Here is a 17,475-nt window from a genome sequence, read left to right as displayed (position 1 = left end):
AAGAAGTTCAGATTATGTAGTCCTCTTTTTAACACCTGGCTTGCTCGCCTATTCTGAGTGTTAATCCTCTGTGTTCCCCCATAATTCATCACAAAACACAGAATATCAGTTATCTCAAATCATAACCTGTTCACACCTGGTTGTGACACCTGGGTGACTGTGGCCCCAGGCCTGTTCTGTGGGGGGTCTGATGTTGGGCTGTTAAGAACCACAGGGGACTAGAGACAGAGGTCTGGGGAGGAGGAGGAGAACAGGATGAAGGTGAAGGGGGGGGGGGGCATTTCAGGAATATCTCTGTAAAAACGGACTCATTGCAAAAACGCATCTAGCTGTAGAAATGATGTAGTACATATTGAAGGCCACTGTGTGGCGCTGGTTCTCCACCAAAAAAGGACGACCGAGGCGGCGCATGCACATCAAGCCTGCGCGCTGTATACAAACATACAGTCGAGGAGGAGAAAGTTGTTAAACCTTCGTTTGCGTATCTGATTCCTATTCCGATTCCTAACACGAAAACGCATAAATGCATAATCTTTTTCACCCTGGGACCTGGTTTCAAAAAAGTGTGTTTTCGGGCACCGAAAACGCCGGATCCATCTGGACGGTCGGCCCAAACGCAAAAAAAACTGAAAAGACTTCTGCGTTTTCACAAAAAAAATTGTTTCCGTGTGGACGGGGCCTAAAAGTGGGGGTCAGAGGTGGAGATCTGGCAGGGACAGGTGTGAGGGCAGGGTGAAGGTGTCATCACCTAACAGAGGGGGTCAGAGACAGGGCTCTGGCAGGGAGGGGGATGTAAACAGAATGAGGAGATACCATATCTGACGGTTGAACGATGAATACGTTCCTCAACAATTGTCACTTCTCCCATCTTTGGATCCAATTGAGGGATCGGTGGGATCCATGTCGTTTGTCAATTGAGTGACTGGTGTTTTTTGGGCGTTAACAGGTCTTGTGGGCTGCCAAGGAAGGGTTGCTGGAGCTGCATCGAGATTCTGAAAACAAGTGATAAACAACAGCTTGCAATTAAAGGACCGGTAGCGTCTATCCAATTAGTGAAGAAAATCTACGATAGAAGAATGCCATTACTCTTTCCAGAAATGCATCTATTGCAATATAAACTTAGGGAGCTTGCCTTGTAAAGATCTAGAAGTGTAACACCAGGTAATACTGCCACCATAATCTGCCGCATAGCGGCTGTTAGATTTGGTCCTAGAGGTGTCAGGATGACCAGAGGTGGGGTAAGGGGTGAGTGGGTGTTTGGATGAGAAAGGCATTTGTTAATTCTAAGTTGAATTAACCCAGACGTAACCCAGACTTTGTTAGTAGTGTAAAACCATCTGTCTGTAATGACCATGAACTGTTATGTGTGCAGTCGTGTATCTGTGGTTGTAACATGTAACATGCCTTTTGAAAATAAATACAAAGACGAGTAAAAAGTTTATATTGTCAAGTTTTTTATTTAGCTGATACTACACAAGCGTTTTCAAAAAGATAACAGTCACAGTATATATACAATTATTTATATACACACATCAGAATTGTAACCACTCACTTCCACATATTTTAGGGGTATTAAAAGGAGGGTCAGGTTGTTCACGTCTTCTCCTTTTATTAGATTCAGAGTGTGGGGTCTCATACTCTGTCTCAAATGCATTAACACCATCCAAAGGTGGGTCATATTTATACATGTCTACCAACTGTCTAAGTCATTACTAGGTATAGATGTAGACGGCACATTAATACTGGCTAAAACTTTCAGAGAAGCTATCCACCCAGGAGGTCTGTCGGAATCTGAAACGCTATAGGACACTGAGTATCACTTCACGACAGTGTACACACTTTTGCAACACTACACGTGTGTACAGACACTGGCTTCCCTGTTGCTGACACAGCACAGCCAACCGTATACTGTCTACAACATTCGTTACAATGTTTGGTCTTTTCGCATTTCGGTACCACTCTGTATTTGGGTGAAGATAGCTTATGTGTGGCGATAGCTGAGACCGACAGATACGGCTAGAGTCTGCACACTTTATCGGCCTGCCCGCTTGTCTATCGCACACTATTAGACACACGTTACAGAAGAATGGAGAGGTAGAGAGAGAGAGGTATTTGGGGACTACCAGAAAATGGTAGAGCCAATCAGGACCGCCGGGCGGGATTTTTATAGATGTGACGTAGCGGAGAAGCGTCTGTTTTGATTCAGACGGCTCGCATCGAGGAAGCAAGCGTCACGGGTTGGTTTCGATGTGAGGTGTGTGGTTGAAGTAGCACGTCAATAAAGATGACGGACAAGTGGTTTATCCAATCATATGCAAGGATTTTTGATAAGGCCCAGCCTTCTAAAGCTTCTTCTATGGAGTGATCCCAGATGGACGAGTGGAGCTAGGCGGAACGAAATTCATCTGGCGAGAGTCAGGTTACACTGGCGTCGTCAATAACTCGGGATGGACCACTGGCGTCGTCAATAACTCAGTAACGATAACGGCGTTGTAACGACGGAAACAGTAATTAGTTAGATTACCCCGCTACTGAAAAAATAACGGCGTTACCTAACGCCGTTCTTTTAAACAGCGTTATTCCAAACACTGATGGTAAACACAAAACACATTCGCACATGGAGTGACTGCTGAATCTGGATCGATATGACTGGCCAAAACCCAAGACTAGCCCCTACCCTATTTCTGATTGGCTTAAGTAGGCCTACTGGTGTGGTTAGAGTGAAAGCGCCTCTCCGATCTTGGTAAATGTCAGACCACGCGAACGCGAACCTGATTTCTTTTTCTTTTCTTTTTTCGGCGTGGCCGATAAAAAGATGCTGCGATGCTACACAATTCGTCACTATCTGTATCACCATCTGGCATATGTCCTGCCATACCGGTAACGTCAGAAAACTCCTTCATCATCTGCTCAAGACATCTGAAAAAAAAAAAAATCAAGAATTATTAATAATAAAAACAGAACATCACAAATTATTAAAAGGATAATGGAAGATAAAAGAAAGAACCAGTGTTTTTTCTTAAAGCAACGTTTACAACAACCAATGTAGCAAGGTGACTAAGGACCGCTTCTCCTACGTCTCTTGACCGTCGTTGTGTATGGCTGCGAGAAGGGGAAGTATCTTAGCCAATGCTTTGGAGTTCCCTCTAACTATTTTATTACGCTTCGCATCAGAATGACATCTCCTCCGTACGATTCGGCCGTTTACTTTAGCATTTCAGAGCCACAGACAAACATTCATCATATTTTCCCTTCGCATCCTTATCCCGCAGGGCATCGGTCCTGTAACGTTTACGAGCTATTCCATCGTTGATTTGAACTTCACGCTCGAGTTTCAGAATGCGAAGCATACACATAGCATAGCCATCTTGTTCTGACCTGATTTGTTCGCTGACCCTGTCCGCAGGTGCGCTGATTGCCCCCGCGGCCCGGACCACGGCGTCACCACGACTCGACCCACATGAAATGTTCAAAGCGTCTTTAGATCCAGTCGGTTGTGTCCGGCTGACACCAGGGGTAGAAGTCAGCTGTGGCCGGCCAGACCACCTGGTAGACGGCTGTAGTGACCGGATGCGGCGCTTGGTAGACGGCTGTAGTGACCGGACAGCCTTTGGGTCAGCGTTGCTGGTACCGGGGGTAGAAGCTGGCTGTGTCCGGACAGCCACGACCAGTGTGGTCGACCCAGTTTCGGAGGTATTCTTCAGATCTTTACGATGCTCCTGAACAGTGGGGCCGCTGACGACCTCTGAGGGGTCAGCCTGTTCTGGTGTTGTGGGCTCACGGCCGCACTCAGCTGCTGCTTCTGCTTCTGCCTTGAGCGTCATCGCAATCACCCTCTGCATGGTCTCAGGAGTCAGCAAACTAGTTACTTTTTTGATCGGTCTTTTCGCAGGCGTTACACCTGCACCACGAGTCGATACGGTCGGTGTACCTATGAAAAAAAGAATAGAACAAAAGAAATATGAAGTATAATAGATTTACTAACATATATATGTATGCCTGAATGCAGACCTACTAGACGTATAAAATAGTCTCTAGGTAGAGTCTCCACATTGGTCAGATCCCCAAGAGGCTCTCTCTGAGTCAGTCCAGAAGACCCAGTATCAAAAAGACCTAACACATAGCATGGACGGTTAGTTTTACTCATTGTGCCTACACTTAAATAGTAACAATAATAACAATGGGCATCTGTTGATTTGTCTAAACAAGCTTATTCGTCAAAAACAAATATATAGAACAGTTACACAACGGCTGAGGCCTAATATATTTGAAATAGCATAGGTTTAGGGTGGTACTCACGACTGCTCAGCATGGCTCTTGGTTCAAAGTTTTTCTCAGTTTGGGACAGAGATGGAAATTGGCTGTGTCCTTTCCCGGATTCTAAATGCATTATAACTCCGCCCGTTCGATGTATCGGCAAATCAGCAAACTGCAATTCATGAGGTCTTTGTCATATTTCACACCTGGGCAGGTGTCCTGAACACACCCCCACCCCTCCTGCGCCCGCTCTGTATCCCATGCTTCATTTGAATACCCCCATCTGAATGCTGTAAACACATGTTCCCTGGTCATCCGGTGATATGTCTAATAACAACCTTATTCGTCAAAAACAAATATATAGATCAGTTACACCATGGCATAGTCATAATATATTTGAAATAATATAGTTTAGGAGGTAATCACAAACGATCAACTAATATAGATCCTGTTACACAATGGCAAAGCCATAATATTAGTTGGAATAGAAAAGTTTTAGGAAAATACCCCCACATGATCCAACACATCTCTTTGTACCCTCCTGCCACACACATATATCAATGACCAGACCCTTGGTCTGGTCATTGATATGCTAGCTTCATTTGAATTTGAATATGCTTCCTCCAGCTGTGTTTACCCTTTGATCAAACTCCTACGTCTGGGTTAATTCAACTTAGGCCAAGTCCACACGTACCAAAACGATCTTTTTTTTCTCCGTTTTCCCTGGCATCGTTTCAAGAACATTTGCGTCCACACGGATCCATCTCAATACGACTCAACACGCTACTTCATGTTCCAGGCGTATAGGTGGCGCTGTTTTAGTTTTAGAAATTCACCGGAAACGGTCACTCAAGTAATAAAGCGTTAACGCAACCCTTTTGATCGTCTCAATTGGCGCACGCATGGCTGTTGTTTGTTTGTAAAATGTGGCTTATGTGGTTGTCCATCAGTCTTTTTTGCTCAGCGTGGTGGCACAGGAGCATAATATTTTGCGTAGTGGTGGGCCGTTATCGGCGTTAACGTGCTGCGTTAATGCAAGACTCTTATTGGGTGATAAAAAAAATATCGCCGTTAATCTATTCTCAAAGTTGAACTAACCAGAAGCTGAGTGTTTAATAAAATATACTGTCCATAATCGCGCCATATGCTGGAGACAATGTAGCAATGATAATAGAAACAACTTGGGTGAGCTATGACACGTTTTGGGTTGATCGTAACATCAGAGCGTCGAAATAGTTGGTGTTGTTGTTGTTGTAATAATCCAAATCTTCCTCCAAGCTGCCCGCCTTGGTACGGCGGTAGGCGGACGCGTACCAGCCGTCTGCCGTCAACGCCGCCGCCCTCTAGATTAATTCCAAGATTAATCTAGATTAAAAAAATTAATCTATGCCCACCACTAATTTTGCGATAGTAACCCTAATAGGCACAATATCTTCTCCAGCAGGAACACGAGCATGTAGTCGGCCATAGTTGTTGTTATGAGACGTCGTCACAGGTTACAAGAGGTTACGCTCGAGGGGTGTGGCGATGACATCATCGAAACGCAAGTATGCGTTTTGGCCGTCCAGACGAACACTCAAGGGCTGCGTTTGTGAATTTATTCACCCTGGGACCTGGTTTCAGAAAACTCAGTTTTCATGCGATGCGTTTACAGGATTCGTTTGGACGATCGGCCAAAACGATGCAAAACATCTGCGTTTTAACCAAAAAACGGCTCCGTGTGGACGGGCCCTTAGAATTAACAAATGCCTTTCTCATCCCAACACCCACTCACCCCTCCCCTCACTCCCACCTCTGGTCATCCTGACACCTCTAGGACCAGATCTAACAGCCGCTATCCCCCCTCTCACACCTAGCCCACACCCTTGGGAGCATGTCAGGACATCACACACAGCCACACACAGACATGGCGTCTCCAGTGATCTATACTGCAGAAAGGATATCCCGTCATAAAAACATACTGGACTTCCTGGTAATAACCACACACGCACAATATCATAGGATTCCAGACCGGAAGTTGACGAGTGCCATATCCGGGGCTTATTGGGTTTCCTTAATTACTACTCCTGTGGGAAACACACCGTTCACTCACTTTATTTTTCTTTCTGGGAGGTGAACCTGACTCCGGAGCCCCCTCCACCGGGCCTCCCGCCCCCAATAAACGCTTGGGAACGATCGCCTTGGAACCGGGAGTCTGCCGCGGCGGGACCTGGGGGGTGGACCTCTGGGGGGTGGAGCTCTGGGGGGTGGAGCTCTGGGGGGTGGACCTCTGGGGGGTGGACTTCTGGGGGGTGGACATCTGGGAAGTGAACTTCGGCGATCCGCGGTGGTCGCGCTGGAGTTGGGGGGACGCCTGCACCAGCTGCACCACCTGCTCCTTGACCAGGCCCTCGAGGCGCGTGAGCCGGGGGGTCTCCCTCCGCTTGAGGGCCCCCTGCAGCGTCGCATCGGTGGAGACCACGTAGACCCGCTTCTGGCCCCTGGTGACGGCCGTGTACACGTGCCGCCAGGTCTGGTAGCCGTTCGGCCCCACCACGTACACGACCGTCTCGCTCTCGGAACCCTGGGGTGGGAGATGATTAGAAACACAGACTACTAGATAATGGATCAAACCAGGCCTGAGGTCCAGGAGTGGTGATGGTCAAACCAAAGCAAACCTCACTGGCAAACCTAGCTGGAGTTTTCATTGCTTCACTAGCAAGCTACGAAGGTTACGAAGGTTAACCATGCGATTTTTAGTTCTTGGCTCTTGGTTCTATGAACATCCTTACTGTACCGACAGAGATATATTGTTGTTTCTCTTTCTTCTGACAAATGTACCTATTGTAAGTCGCTTTGTATAAGGGTTAGGGTTAGTCTGCTAAACACCCTGAATGTAAATGTAAAAAAAAAAAACTGAAAAAAAAAAGTTTGTCCACCTGGCCGTTACACAAGGGGACCTGAACACAAGGGGACCTGAACACAAGGAGACCTGAACACACGCACCTGGAAGGTATGGATGGTTCTGGCCCAGGCGTGGCGCAGCTTGCAGCCCCGCATCAGAGCCCGGTACTGGGCCTTGACGGTGCAGCCCAGCCGGTCGTCGAGGGTCACCACACGCTTCCCTCGGCCCCGCCCGCCCAGCTCTGTGTGGTCCTGAGGGGGGGGGGGGGAACAGCGAACGGAGAGAGGAAGGGATCAGCGTGTTAGCGTCCATCAAGGATTCAAACGCAATGCTTGGTTCGTGGGCTCGCACAGGATACCCAGTAGACCACAACAATCTTTCAGTGGTTCTCTGTTCTGCGTCCGATCCTGCGTGCACTCCCGTTATTTTTCTCTTGAATTCATCACAAAACACAGAATATCGAAACAAGCGCTATCAGTTACCTCCAAATCATTGCCTATCGTAGTGTTATCCAATTGCGTGCAGTGATATTTTCAAATGCATCAGTCACCTCCAAACCATTACCTGTTCACCTACAAAAAGATGTAACTCACTGATTCCTACTGGGTTACCGTTGTTCAAATCAAGCCAATCACAAGCCGCATGTGATTGGCTTGATTTGAATAACGGTAACCCAATAGGAATCAGTGTGTTGAACAAATGGTGGGGTTTGAACAAATGAACAAATGGTGGGGATTGAAACCTGGGCAAGTTATTCTAGTTATGACAGTGTCATGTCACTCTTATGTAGACACCTTCAAATAAAGTGTTACAGGTTTTTTCAAGCTGTAGCAGAAAATGACTCACTGTACTGCCGGTGAGAGTTCACTTTGTCGACTGGTCACTGACCTCAGTGATGAAGAATATCTCTCCGTTGCAGAGTCGGATTTTCTCCTCTTTTTCATCATCATCATCTGGATTTCTTTGGGTTTCCATCTTTTCAGCATACCGGGCCTTGAGGGTCAGCACGCGCTTCCCTTGACCCTGTCCGCCCATCTCTGTGTGGTCCTGGGGGGGGGGGGGGGGGGAGAGAGAAAGGGATCAGCGTGTTAGCGTCCGTCAAGGATTCAAACGCGCCAATCCCTCGTTCAATGCCTGATTCGTGGGCTCGCGCAGGATACCCAGTAGACCAGACGCAACCTTCAGTGGTTCTCTGTTCTGCGTCCGATCCTTCGGGCACACCAGTTATTTTTCTGTTTAATTCATCACAAAACACAGAATATCGAAACAAGAGCCATCAGTTACCTCCAAATCATTACCTATCGTAGTGTGCGTGCGCCATGCAGTGATATTTTCAAATGCATGCTTGGTGCCGCCCCTCGAGTTGGGCCATTTTTATTATTTGTTGCCAGACCCTACAGATTTCTACAGAAAAGTGTCAGTGACCCAGAATGAGCTGTATTGAGCCGTTCTCGTCTCGCAGTACTCCTCCGTTGAGGTACTGAGACGCCTGAAAGGGTCCCGGCAAGTTTGTTACACACGCCGTCCGTTGATTGGTCGCCAGAATTGTCCCTTCCGTGCGCCAGGGGGATAACAAATAAACACAATACCCGCTAGGTTCGTTTATTGAAGAAAATGGCGCACAAAGGTTTGCCGTCCTTCTTGGACGTCCTACATTGTTGCTCTTTGTTCATTGTGCGCGTTTCTTCTTCATAGATTTATTAGCAGGCTACACTGTGTCGGGCTGCTATGAGATCATGATGCTTACATAGCTGCCGTGGCTATCGCCATAAGGGTACCATAAGGGTACTGGTGGCGGTGGAAAAAAGACACGTAACAGAGCTGGGCTTTACCGCACCCTCACTACTGGGCTGAGGCGTGCTGGGTCCGAAGCGTACCCTGCGGTAGAAATGCGCCATAAGAGTAGTGGGGGGATAGAGACAGAGGTCTGGCAGGGACAGGTGTGAGGGGAGGGTGAAGGTGTCATCAGCTAACAGAGGGGGTCAGAGACAGGGCTCTGGCAGAGAGGGGGATGTAAACGGAATGAGGCGAAACCACATCTGACTGTTAAGCAATGATTACATTCCTCGCCAACCACTAATGTCATACAAGCGGTCCCTGCTCGTGAATGGCCTGTATCTCAAATTCACAGAGAGTTGCTTTGAATCTGAAGTCTCACGTTCATGAGAGATTCAAGCGTCTTTTCAAGCTGTAGCAGAAAATGACAATTCATACTGCGGGTTAGAGTTCACTTTTGTTGACCGGTCACTGACCTGAGTGATGGACAATATCTCTCTGTTGCAGAGTCAGGTTCTCTCCTGTTTTTCATCATCATCAGGATTTCTTACCATCTTTTCTTCTCCATCACCATCATCCTTTTCCAGGGCCTCTGCGTCCTCCTGATCAATAAAGCCATTCTTGGTGACACAGACCTTGTCTCCAGGCTGAAACTTAAGCTTGCGTTTATAGTCTCTATTGGAAATGCATGGGAGAAAAAAAGTGAGGGAAAAAACCCGTCAGAGAATTGTGGGAAATGGTGTTCATGAAAGTCAGTCACATTTGTATTCTACAGAATGGTTAATACTTACTTGGTTGTGTGCTGATTATAGTGGGTACAGCAGAGTTCATTGATCAAGTCAACATCCACCCTAAAAAGAGGAGCAATTATTTGTTATTTATAAGAAGACTGGACCAATGTGTTCTAGAATACCTCTTCTTTTCTCAGAAGCTGTATTAATAGATAGCTCGATAGATAAATGTATTACTATTTTACCTTCTGAATGCAATGAATTGAGATTTTGAATGATCATCCAACCCAGGTGCTGAGCTTATCAGCCATTTGACAGCCTGTTGTAGATCTGAAAATAAAACAGAATGGTGGAATCTCCGCATTTCTCCACCTAATCTCCCATGTTTACCTACTTTGACTACATATCTACTAGTACTGACTAGATGCAATGGCACGGCCCGACAGTGGGCCAGATTTGAATTTTATATATGACAGTTACCTATAAATAAATACACTTTGGACTCACCGTCATCGCCCTCGTTCTTGTTGTCAGGGAGACGGATGTGGATGAACTTCCTGTCGAGGGGTATGTTGAACGGACCGGGGAGGTTCACGACGTGGTCAAACTTTATGTCCTCCTTGTCGGCAATTCTGAAGACAGAGGGCGGGAAAACAGTGACTTTGTTTTTCTGCAGCTTACTAGCAGACTAGCACGTTTTGGATATAGGACATTACATTTACATTTACATTTAGGGCATTTCAGCAGACACTTTTATCCAAAGCGATCCAAAGTACATTTGTCAGAAGAAATAGAAACAACAATATGTCTCTGTCGGTACAGTAAGGATGTTCATAGAACCAAGTGCCAAGCACTAACAATCACTAGATTAACCCATTCCCCGTATACAACCAGGATAGCTAGGATAAGATGCCCTTATCCTAGCCCTTGCTGCTGCGTCGCCTCGACGCAAGGTTACAATTTTTGGGAGCCGCACGTCAGACTATAACTAAGCCTTAACTCTTCCCTAGATGAAGTAAGAGTTGAAGATAATATGAAGCCACTTCTTAATAAAAGGCGACTAAAAGCCACAAACTTTTGAGCGTTTTTGACGATGAGTTCAGACTCGGAGCGGTGGTTGGTCTTCATCTCCACGGTGTGGTTGACCACCTTTAGGCTGTAGAAGAGGTCCGTCAGGGTGTTCCCTGGCTGGATGCTGGGCAGCTGTCTCTCATCGCCTTAGGAGAGACACACACAGACAGGTTCAGTGATAATATACTTTTCTATCTATAAACTAGTAAATGAAGCAAACTTTTAGCTAATTTCCAGCTCACTTTATTTCAATGTTTTTGCGTTTTTTCTAAGCTCACCTACTTCTTTGGTCGGAGGATTGAACGGCTTCATTGTACTCCGGCTCACTTGTGAGTACAAGTGCTAAATCACTCAAATGTAAACACATGTACATGTACGACAGTCTGACGATGATTCCACTGATTCCTGAGACGCTCACCCAGCATGATGAACTTCTGGAGCTTGCCGTGGTCGATGAGTCTGGAGAGGACGGCGTGGAGGAGACCAATCGGCACCAGGCTGCCCTCGTCCAGGACCAGGACACGCACCGACTGGAAGGGACACACCGAGTCTTCACACGTCTTTGACTCTCTTTTTCTTTTTTCTGCCATATTGCACCTCCAAATCACCTGAGGAGATACATGAGGTTTTGAGAGAGCAGATGAAGATGCATCAACCGTCCGTACAAACTCAAAAAGTATATATATTTTTTTTTTACAAATCCACAAATGATGAGCAATCGTACACGAAGCAGATAAACATTGAGTGATTTGTCATTTACGTAACACAAGTCTGAAGTCGACAGCTGGACTGCTGTGGTAGACTCAAATCTTGTCTCCCATCTGCCTTTACAAAGTGTGTCAAACTTAAGCACCTGGCAGAGAGAGCATGTTCAGGAGGTCTTTGAGTGCCCGTACAGCAGCCTACCTGATGCAGGGTGAAGGCTTTGAAGCCTGTTTTCTTCGTCAGCAGAGACGCTGCCCGGCCAGTGGGGGCAGTCAAAAGGATATGCTCTTCCAAAAGCTTATCGTCCGGTACAGAGTATCCACTCTGGCCTCCTCCTCGGGGGCCCTCGCCAGGCTCATCTCCGAGGAAGGGCCCCTTCTTGTGTTCCCCGGGGTCTTCGCCGGGGTCCTCGGCGTCGGCGAAGGCGGCGGCCGACTCCTTCGAAGCGGAGCGTCCCTTCTTCACCGCCGCCCGGAACAGCAGGCTGACCACCGTGGTCTTGCCACAGCCGCCCTTGCCGTTGATGACGGTGACCGGGTTGGAGCAGATCATCTCCGCCGCCTGCAGCTGGAGCTGATCCACCTTCGCGGGGGAAAGCGCCGAAAGATCCATCGTTGGATCTTTCTCCGTCTTTGCCCTCCGACTCTCCTGGGCGTAAGCGTACAGAACCTCCTCGGCGTTTATCGGAATGGTCCACTGCTCCGCGTCCACGAGATGGCGCAGACTGTCTGCGATGCCCGATTCGTACTCGTGCAGCTTTTGAAGCACGACTTTGCGTTTGTCCAACATCATCACCCCCTGGGCCCGGAGGAACGAGAGAGCCTCCCACACCTGTGTCTCCGGTATACCGGTAACTTTTCTCAAACGCTCACGGAGTTTGACCTCTTCCATGTAGGTGCTGCCGGTGTTCGCACAGTGCCTCTTCACCTCGTCGTAGACCCACAGGGCGTTGCGCTGAAGACACGGCATCTCCTTGAGCAAGCCGCAATCTTCAAACACTTTGCGTTGGGCCTCGCAGCGCACCAACTTCAGTTCTTTACTCATTACCTTCAGAAGGGAGGAGGGGAAGGGGGTGGAGGTCAAAGTTCAGAAGGTCAGCATGTTGTCAATACAATAGATCAGTGTTTCCCAAACTTTTTTTGTGGGGAATTTTTTTTTTTTAATTACAAACCATTGCAACCCAATTCACAATCTGCCTTATCTATAAAATCATGAGAAGAACGAATTTGTGCATAAATGAACATACCTGAACGTTTTTTTTAAATGCTAATGTGTAAAAAAAATTCATATGTATTTGGCGACCCAATTTAAATCTCAATCTTTGGGAAAGACTGCAATAGATACTGCAGAGATTAAACGTATGGTCGTGTTATTATATATTTAGAGAGGCACTCACTTCAGAAAACCCTAACTTCCACACATCCTTTTTAATGATGTCTTCTAGTTGGGCCAGTAGGCGATCCACGTGGTCCCTATTAGCGTCCTTCGGCGGAGAAAGCAGAGCTTCAAACTGCCGCGGTAAAAGTACCGGTAAGTATTGCATAACCCTGGGGTACGAGAAGGATGCCCGCACTCGCCTGCCATCCGCTGAAACAGAACAGAGTTATTCAGAATGATTGCATGCTTAAGGATAACATGGCACTTTGAGCAATCAGCCATTGTTAGGTTACCCTCTACATTCAAGACCAGAGAAAGTAAATCTGATCGTTTCGTCTTCAGCCTGCAGGGAGAACTCCCATCTGAGGCCCCGGATCATTGTTGGTTTTATGGATTATTGTTAGTTTGTGTATCATTATTTGTATGTTACTGTACCGTTTTTACCCAAATATCTGACCATAATTGTTATAAATTCTCTCTCTCTCTCTCTCTCTCTCTCTCTCTCTCTCTCTCTCTCTCTCTCACAGACCAAAGAAACAATATTTGCCCAACAGTTGCCCAGAAGCCTACCTGAGGCTGAAACCATTTTACTGATGTTCATGTTCTGCGCCAGGTCTGAGTCAGAGTTTTCCTCGAATCCAGTGAGGACCTCCAATAAGTTGCCAATGGTAACGAGTTGCTCGTTGGGCAACCACTCGAAGAAACGTTGGATTGATTCCTGTGGCACACCGCACGCCACCAGAAACAGGGATACAACGGGGCGCCATCCGTCTTTGTCCAGGTCTGTGCGTACCTTGTACCAAGCAGAGCCCTGTACGGTCAAGTTATGCTTGCCGCCTTGTGTGTGGCAGGCAATGTGCCACCAGGGGGCGCTGAGGGAAAAACGGCCCGTCACCGTGAGCTCATCTCCGCGGAACGTCTTGAATAGGACTGCAGAATGAGAGAAAAAAAATACAGGAGACAGAGGAACGATTATTAGCTACGGAGGAGGATTAGGGCAACATGTGAATTTAAAATCAGAATTCTAATATCAAAGTCAGAATTCTGAGATTAAAGGCAGACTATTTAATCTATTAATTAATTATTAATTATACTATTTAATCTAATAATCTCCCCATGGGAAGATTACTATTTTACTATTTTTTATTTTTTTCAAGTATTTTTTGGTTGTTGTTCAAATAGTTCAATAACATAACTACATTTCATGATGAAGTTAGTTTAATAAATTGGTATATCATTGTATTCCAAAAAAGTAAAGACTGCTGTGACTAGTCTGTGAACACCCCTTGCAAAAAGCGCAAAATGGTTCAGTCCATCTGATTTCACCGCGAATCGCACCTTGCTAATGCTTATTACGGTGAGACTTTTTTTATCTGGATGGAGATGCGGCAATATGCCCCACAGTTTAAGAAATTTAAGTCTGGCTCTTAGAAGGTAAAAGGAGAAGAAGAATCCCTAGCTAGGGAGAGAAGACAAAATGAAGGAAGTCAGGTTCTGACAAACTTATTTTCAAAGAAAGGTGAGCACAAACGTTTAAACACACGAGATGAAACCTCATTTAAAGCAGACAATTATGCTACACTTTCAAATGAGGCCTTGCCTTGGTTATTAAAGACCGGGTAAACCAAATTCAGTATTTTTCTTCTTATCATATTAATTAGGCCTTAAATGTGTCCCTCAAAACATGTAAAAAATATTTTTCCCATTCATCATTTCCTTGAGGAGCTAGGCCTCAGAGAATGTTCTGTGTGCAGGTTTAAAATGGGCGGGTCTACATCGAGGACCGCGTTACGTAAAGCGGTCTTACTCACATAAACCCGCCCCCTGCTGCCCTCTAGGTATAAATACATTAACCGCGCACTAGCATTCTGTGGTTTCACCCGTCTATGGTTTTACCGCTCACGAGTCTGGTTTGAATTGTCAGTTTGCAGTTGGCTCTCCGGTGATGGGCGTGGTTTCCTGGCCTGCAGCGCACACGCCCCCACCGTCCTGAGCCAGGGATTACTGCTCATTTTTCATCAACTTTGAAGCATAATTTTATATACTTCGCGATTTTTTTAGTCCTTCAAATTTGGCAGGGTGGTTAATAATATATTTTCCTGTGGTATTATAAACTCAAAACCCATAATTATTTTTGGTTTACCCGGTCTTTAAGCTTAAGTTTAAAGTGTAAGTAAGCTAATATTGCAACAGCAGGCTACTGATTTGAAGCAAGCAAATATCAAATTAATACTGTAATGACTTCGCCGGTGACCTAGGGATGTCCAGTCATAAGTACTTGCTCGAACATTTATTGGTGCAAACCTGGTCACTGTATCGCCGTAACCAACGCCAAAAACACACACAACCACAGGTTCACTGGAACACACCCACCGCAGAACGCAGAACCCATCATCTTGTTCACTCTGGAAATATAACTGGTAAATACAGTCTTGTGTGGTTGGGTTTTCTTATACAGTAGCTTAAGTAGGCTGGTGAATTATGGTTCATAATGGTAAGCTTTGTGATATCTTGGGGTATGGGTTATTATTATTTAGTATCATAATAGGTGTAGCCTAAAAGTAAAACAAAAAATAACAATGTATTGATCCCCAGGCGTGAAAATGTGACTGTTTACACTAGCAGAAAGGCAGGCGAAAATAGAGACGCCATGCCATATTTTAAATGAGACCTATTATGTTAATCAATGTCACACCCCTGAGGTTGTTCACCCCCCGTCGTTTCCTCAGGATAACTTTGCTACAGCCCTAGTTGATGACACCCAGGGTGCTATGGTCTGAAACCAGCCTCCTCTATTGCAGGAACATACAATTGTTTAGAGTGGACACTTTTAAAAGTATTGTAAAAGGGGATATTACACATTGCAACATTAATAAATGCCGCCTTACTTAATAACCTTTACTGGTTAAAACCTGTTGTTATTGGCTCAGCCAGGATACCTTTTTTACATTCATGAGTCATGACCAACATTTGCGATGGGAGTGATATATCGCAGCTGTCTCCCTTGCAGCTTATATCGCAAAAGTGAAACGAAAGTGAAACTTATTTGCTGGGAGTGAGGAACAACAGCTTCTCTATGTTGCGCCACAAAATTGGGAATTATTTGCAAACGATTCTTAACAGCAACTTTGCGCATCACCTTTACGCCTGGACGGCATCGACGACTGGTCGACCCACGCTGTGTCTGAGGAAGAGTTGGACATCTCCATGTCCAGGAACTCTGTGGTCGCGTCCTCATCGCCGTCCCCCTCAGAGTCGTCGCCGCTCGCCGCTTCATCCCGGACCCGGTCCTTCTCCGGCAGAATGTAACCTTCTAGGAAAGACTTGGATTTAGCCATAACTTCAAACGTTCATCGGGTCATTCAACGGATCCGCTCCTGTGAGACACAGTCCCGTCTGACTGCAACCGCGCGGCAAGAAACGCGCGTACTCTTCATGTCCCTCTGTGCCGCTTCATGCGCACCAGAGGGCGGGGCTTATCTGAAGCCATCCTTGTGACGTCATGGTCAGCTGTCAGGCCGAATGCTAAACGCTGACACGTTCAATACACTTAATTTCCACTGTCGTGGAACAATAATAAGAATTATAATTTATATTGTAATGGAACTAAATCCAAACCTGCATAATGAAAACAACCTTTCACTGTAACTGCCATGGGTAACTTCGCAGCAAATCACAACACGAGTTCCCCCATACCGCCCGAAATCATAATTCTTAGGCGCCGCTACTGCCACCTAGTGGCGGATTTAGTGTTCACTGTAAACAGCAGCGCTACAGAAAAGGTCATTCAGTGCATCTGCAAGCTGGTAATATGGTAGAAAATAATGAAGGTTTGAAAGGATATCTCTGCCATATGTTTGGAATAATAGTGGAAAATAACCAGGTCAACAGGGTGGGGAGGGCCCTGTCCCTTTGTCATTCATAACACCTCAGAGGGTCCTGGGCTGACCAGCGACCAGACATTCCTCTGTAGTCAATGATATCAGCCTATTTCTCAGTTCACTTAGATTATAAGTATAATTAAGTAGTATTGTTTTTGTTACAATGAAGTATTGTTACAATGAAGCCAAATGTTAAACACTTGATGTTACCTGGCTCTCCTTGGTCAACAAGTGTCTGCACTCGGAGGGACATTTACACGTGTCCCTCATTCACACGTTACAAGAGTTGAACCCCCGACCGCCTCATTTAGGTATGAGTGAGAGAGGAGAGAAGGAGAGAGGAGACGCCCTCCTGCGGTTCCCCCTCCTTATCTTCTCATGATGTGTATTCTGGCAGTGAGAACTGGCTGACTTCACTCAATTCATCCATACTTTTGTTAAAGTCAGACACTACCAGCTTTATGATTATGACTGTATATGCCACAGACAAATAAAGTGGCATTATTAACTAATACAATGCATGTTTTACCATCCTCATCCTCATCGTCGTCCGCTTATCCGGGGTCGGGTCGCGGGGGCAGCAGCTCAAGCAGGGGGCCCCAGACTTCCCTTTCCCGGGCCACATTGACCAGCTCTGACGGGGGGATCCCGAGGCGTTCCCAGGCCAGTGTTGAGATATAATCTCTCCACCTAGTCCTGGGTCTTCCCCGGGGTCTCCTCCCCACTGGTCGTGCCTGGAACACCTCCCAAGGGAGGCGTCCAGTGGGCATCCTTACCAGATGCCCGAACCACC

The 17,475-nt window shown here is 46.4% G+C and overlaps 1 protein-coding gene across 2 annotated transcripts; it reads right to left on the bottom strand.

Annotated features, from left to right (window-relative positions):
• Nucleotides 1-556: 556 nt before the first annotated feature.
• helb (helicase (DNA) B) lies at nucleotides 557-16,248 on the bottom strand. Of its 2 annotated transcripts, XM_084486216.1 has the most exons (16): nucleotides 15,941-16,248; nucleotides 13,372-13,731; nucleotides 12,821-13,011; nucleotides 11,626-12,471; nucleotides 11,138-11,327; nucleotides 10,724-10,865; nucleotides 10,156-10,280; nucleotides 9,894-9,978; nucleotides 9,709-9,768; nucleotides 9,469-9,592; nucleotides 8,030-8,188; nucleotides 7,243-7,392; nucleotides 6,350-6,820; nucleotides 4,300-4,429; nucleotides 3,379-3,931; nucleotides 1,457-2,919 (listed from the first exon to the last, which is right to left on the bottom strand). In XM_084486216.1, exons 1-16 carry the CDS (start codon nucleotides 16,137-16,139, stop codon nucleotides 2,751-2,753), a joined length of 3,954 nt encoding a protein of 1,317 aa, XP_084342342.1. In that variant the 5' UTR covers nucleotides 16,140-16,248; the 3' UTR covers nucleotides 1,457-2,750. The 2 variants fall into 2 exon arrangements, with proteins under 2 accessions (XP_084342343.1, XP_084342342.1); XM_084486217.1 differs by lacking the exons at nucleotides 1,457-2,919; nucleotides 3,379-3,931; nucleotides 4,300-4,429 and adding an exon at nucleotides 557-992.
• Nucleotides 16,249-17,475: the final 1,227 nt, after the last annotated feature.

The sequence above is a fragment of the Micromesistius poutassou genome (genome assembly GCF_964030765.1).
Source record: "Micromesistius poutassou genome assembly, chromosome: 22".
Classification (NCBI taxonomy): domain Eukaryota; kingdom Metazoa; phylum Chordata; class Actinopteri; order Gadiformes; family Gadidae; genus Micromesistius; species Micromesistius poutassou.
This window is presented reverse-complemented; position numbering and strand designations above follow the sequence as displayed.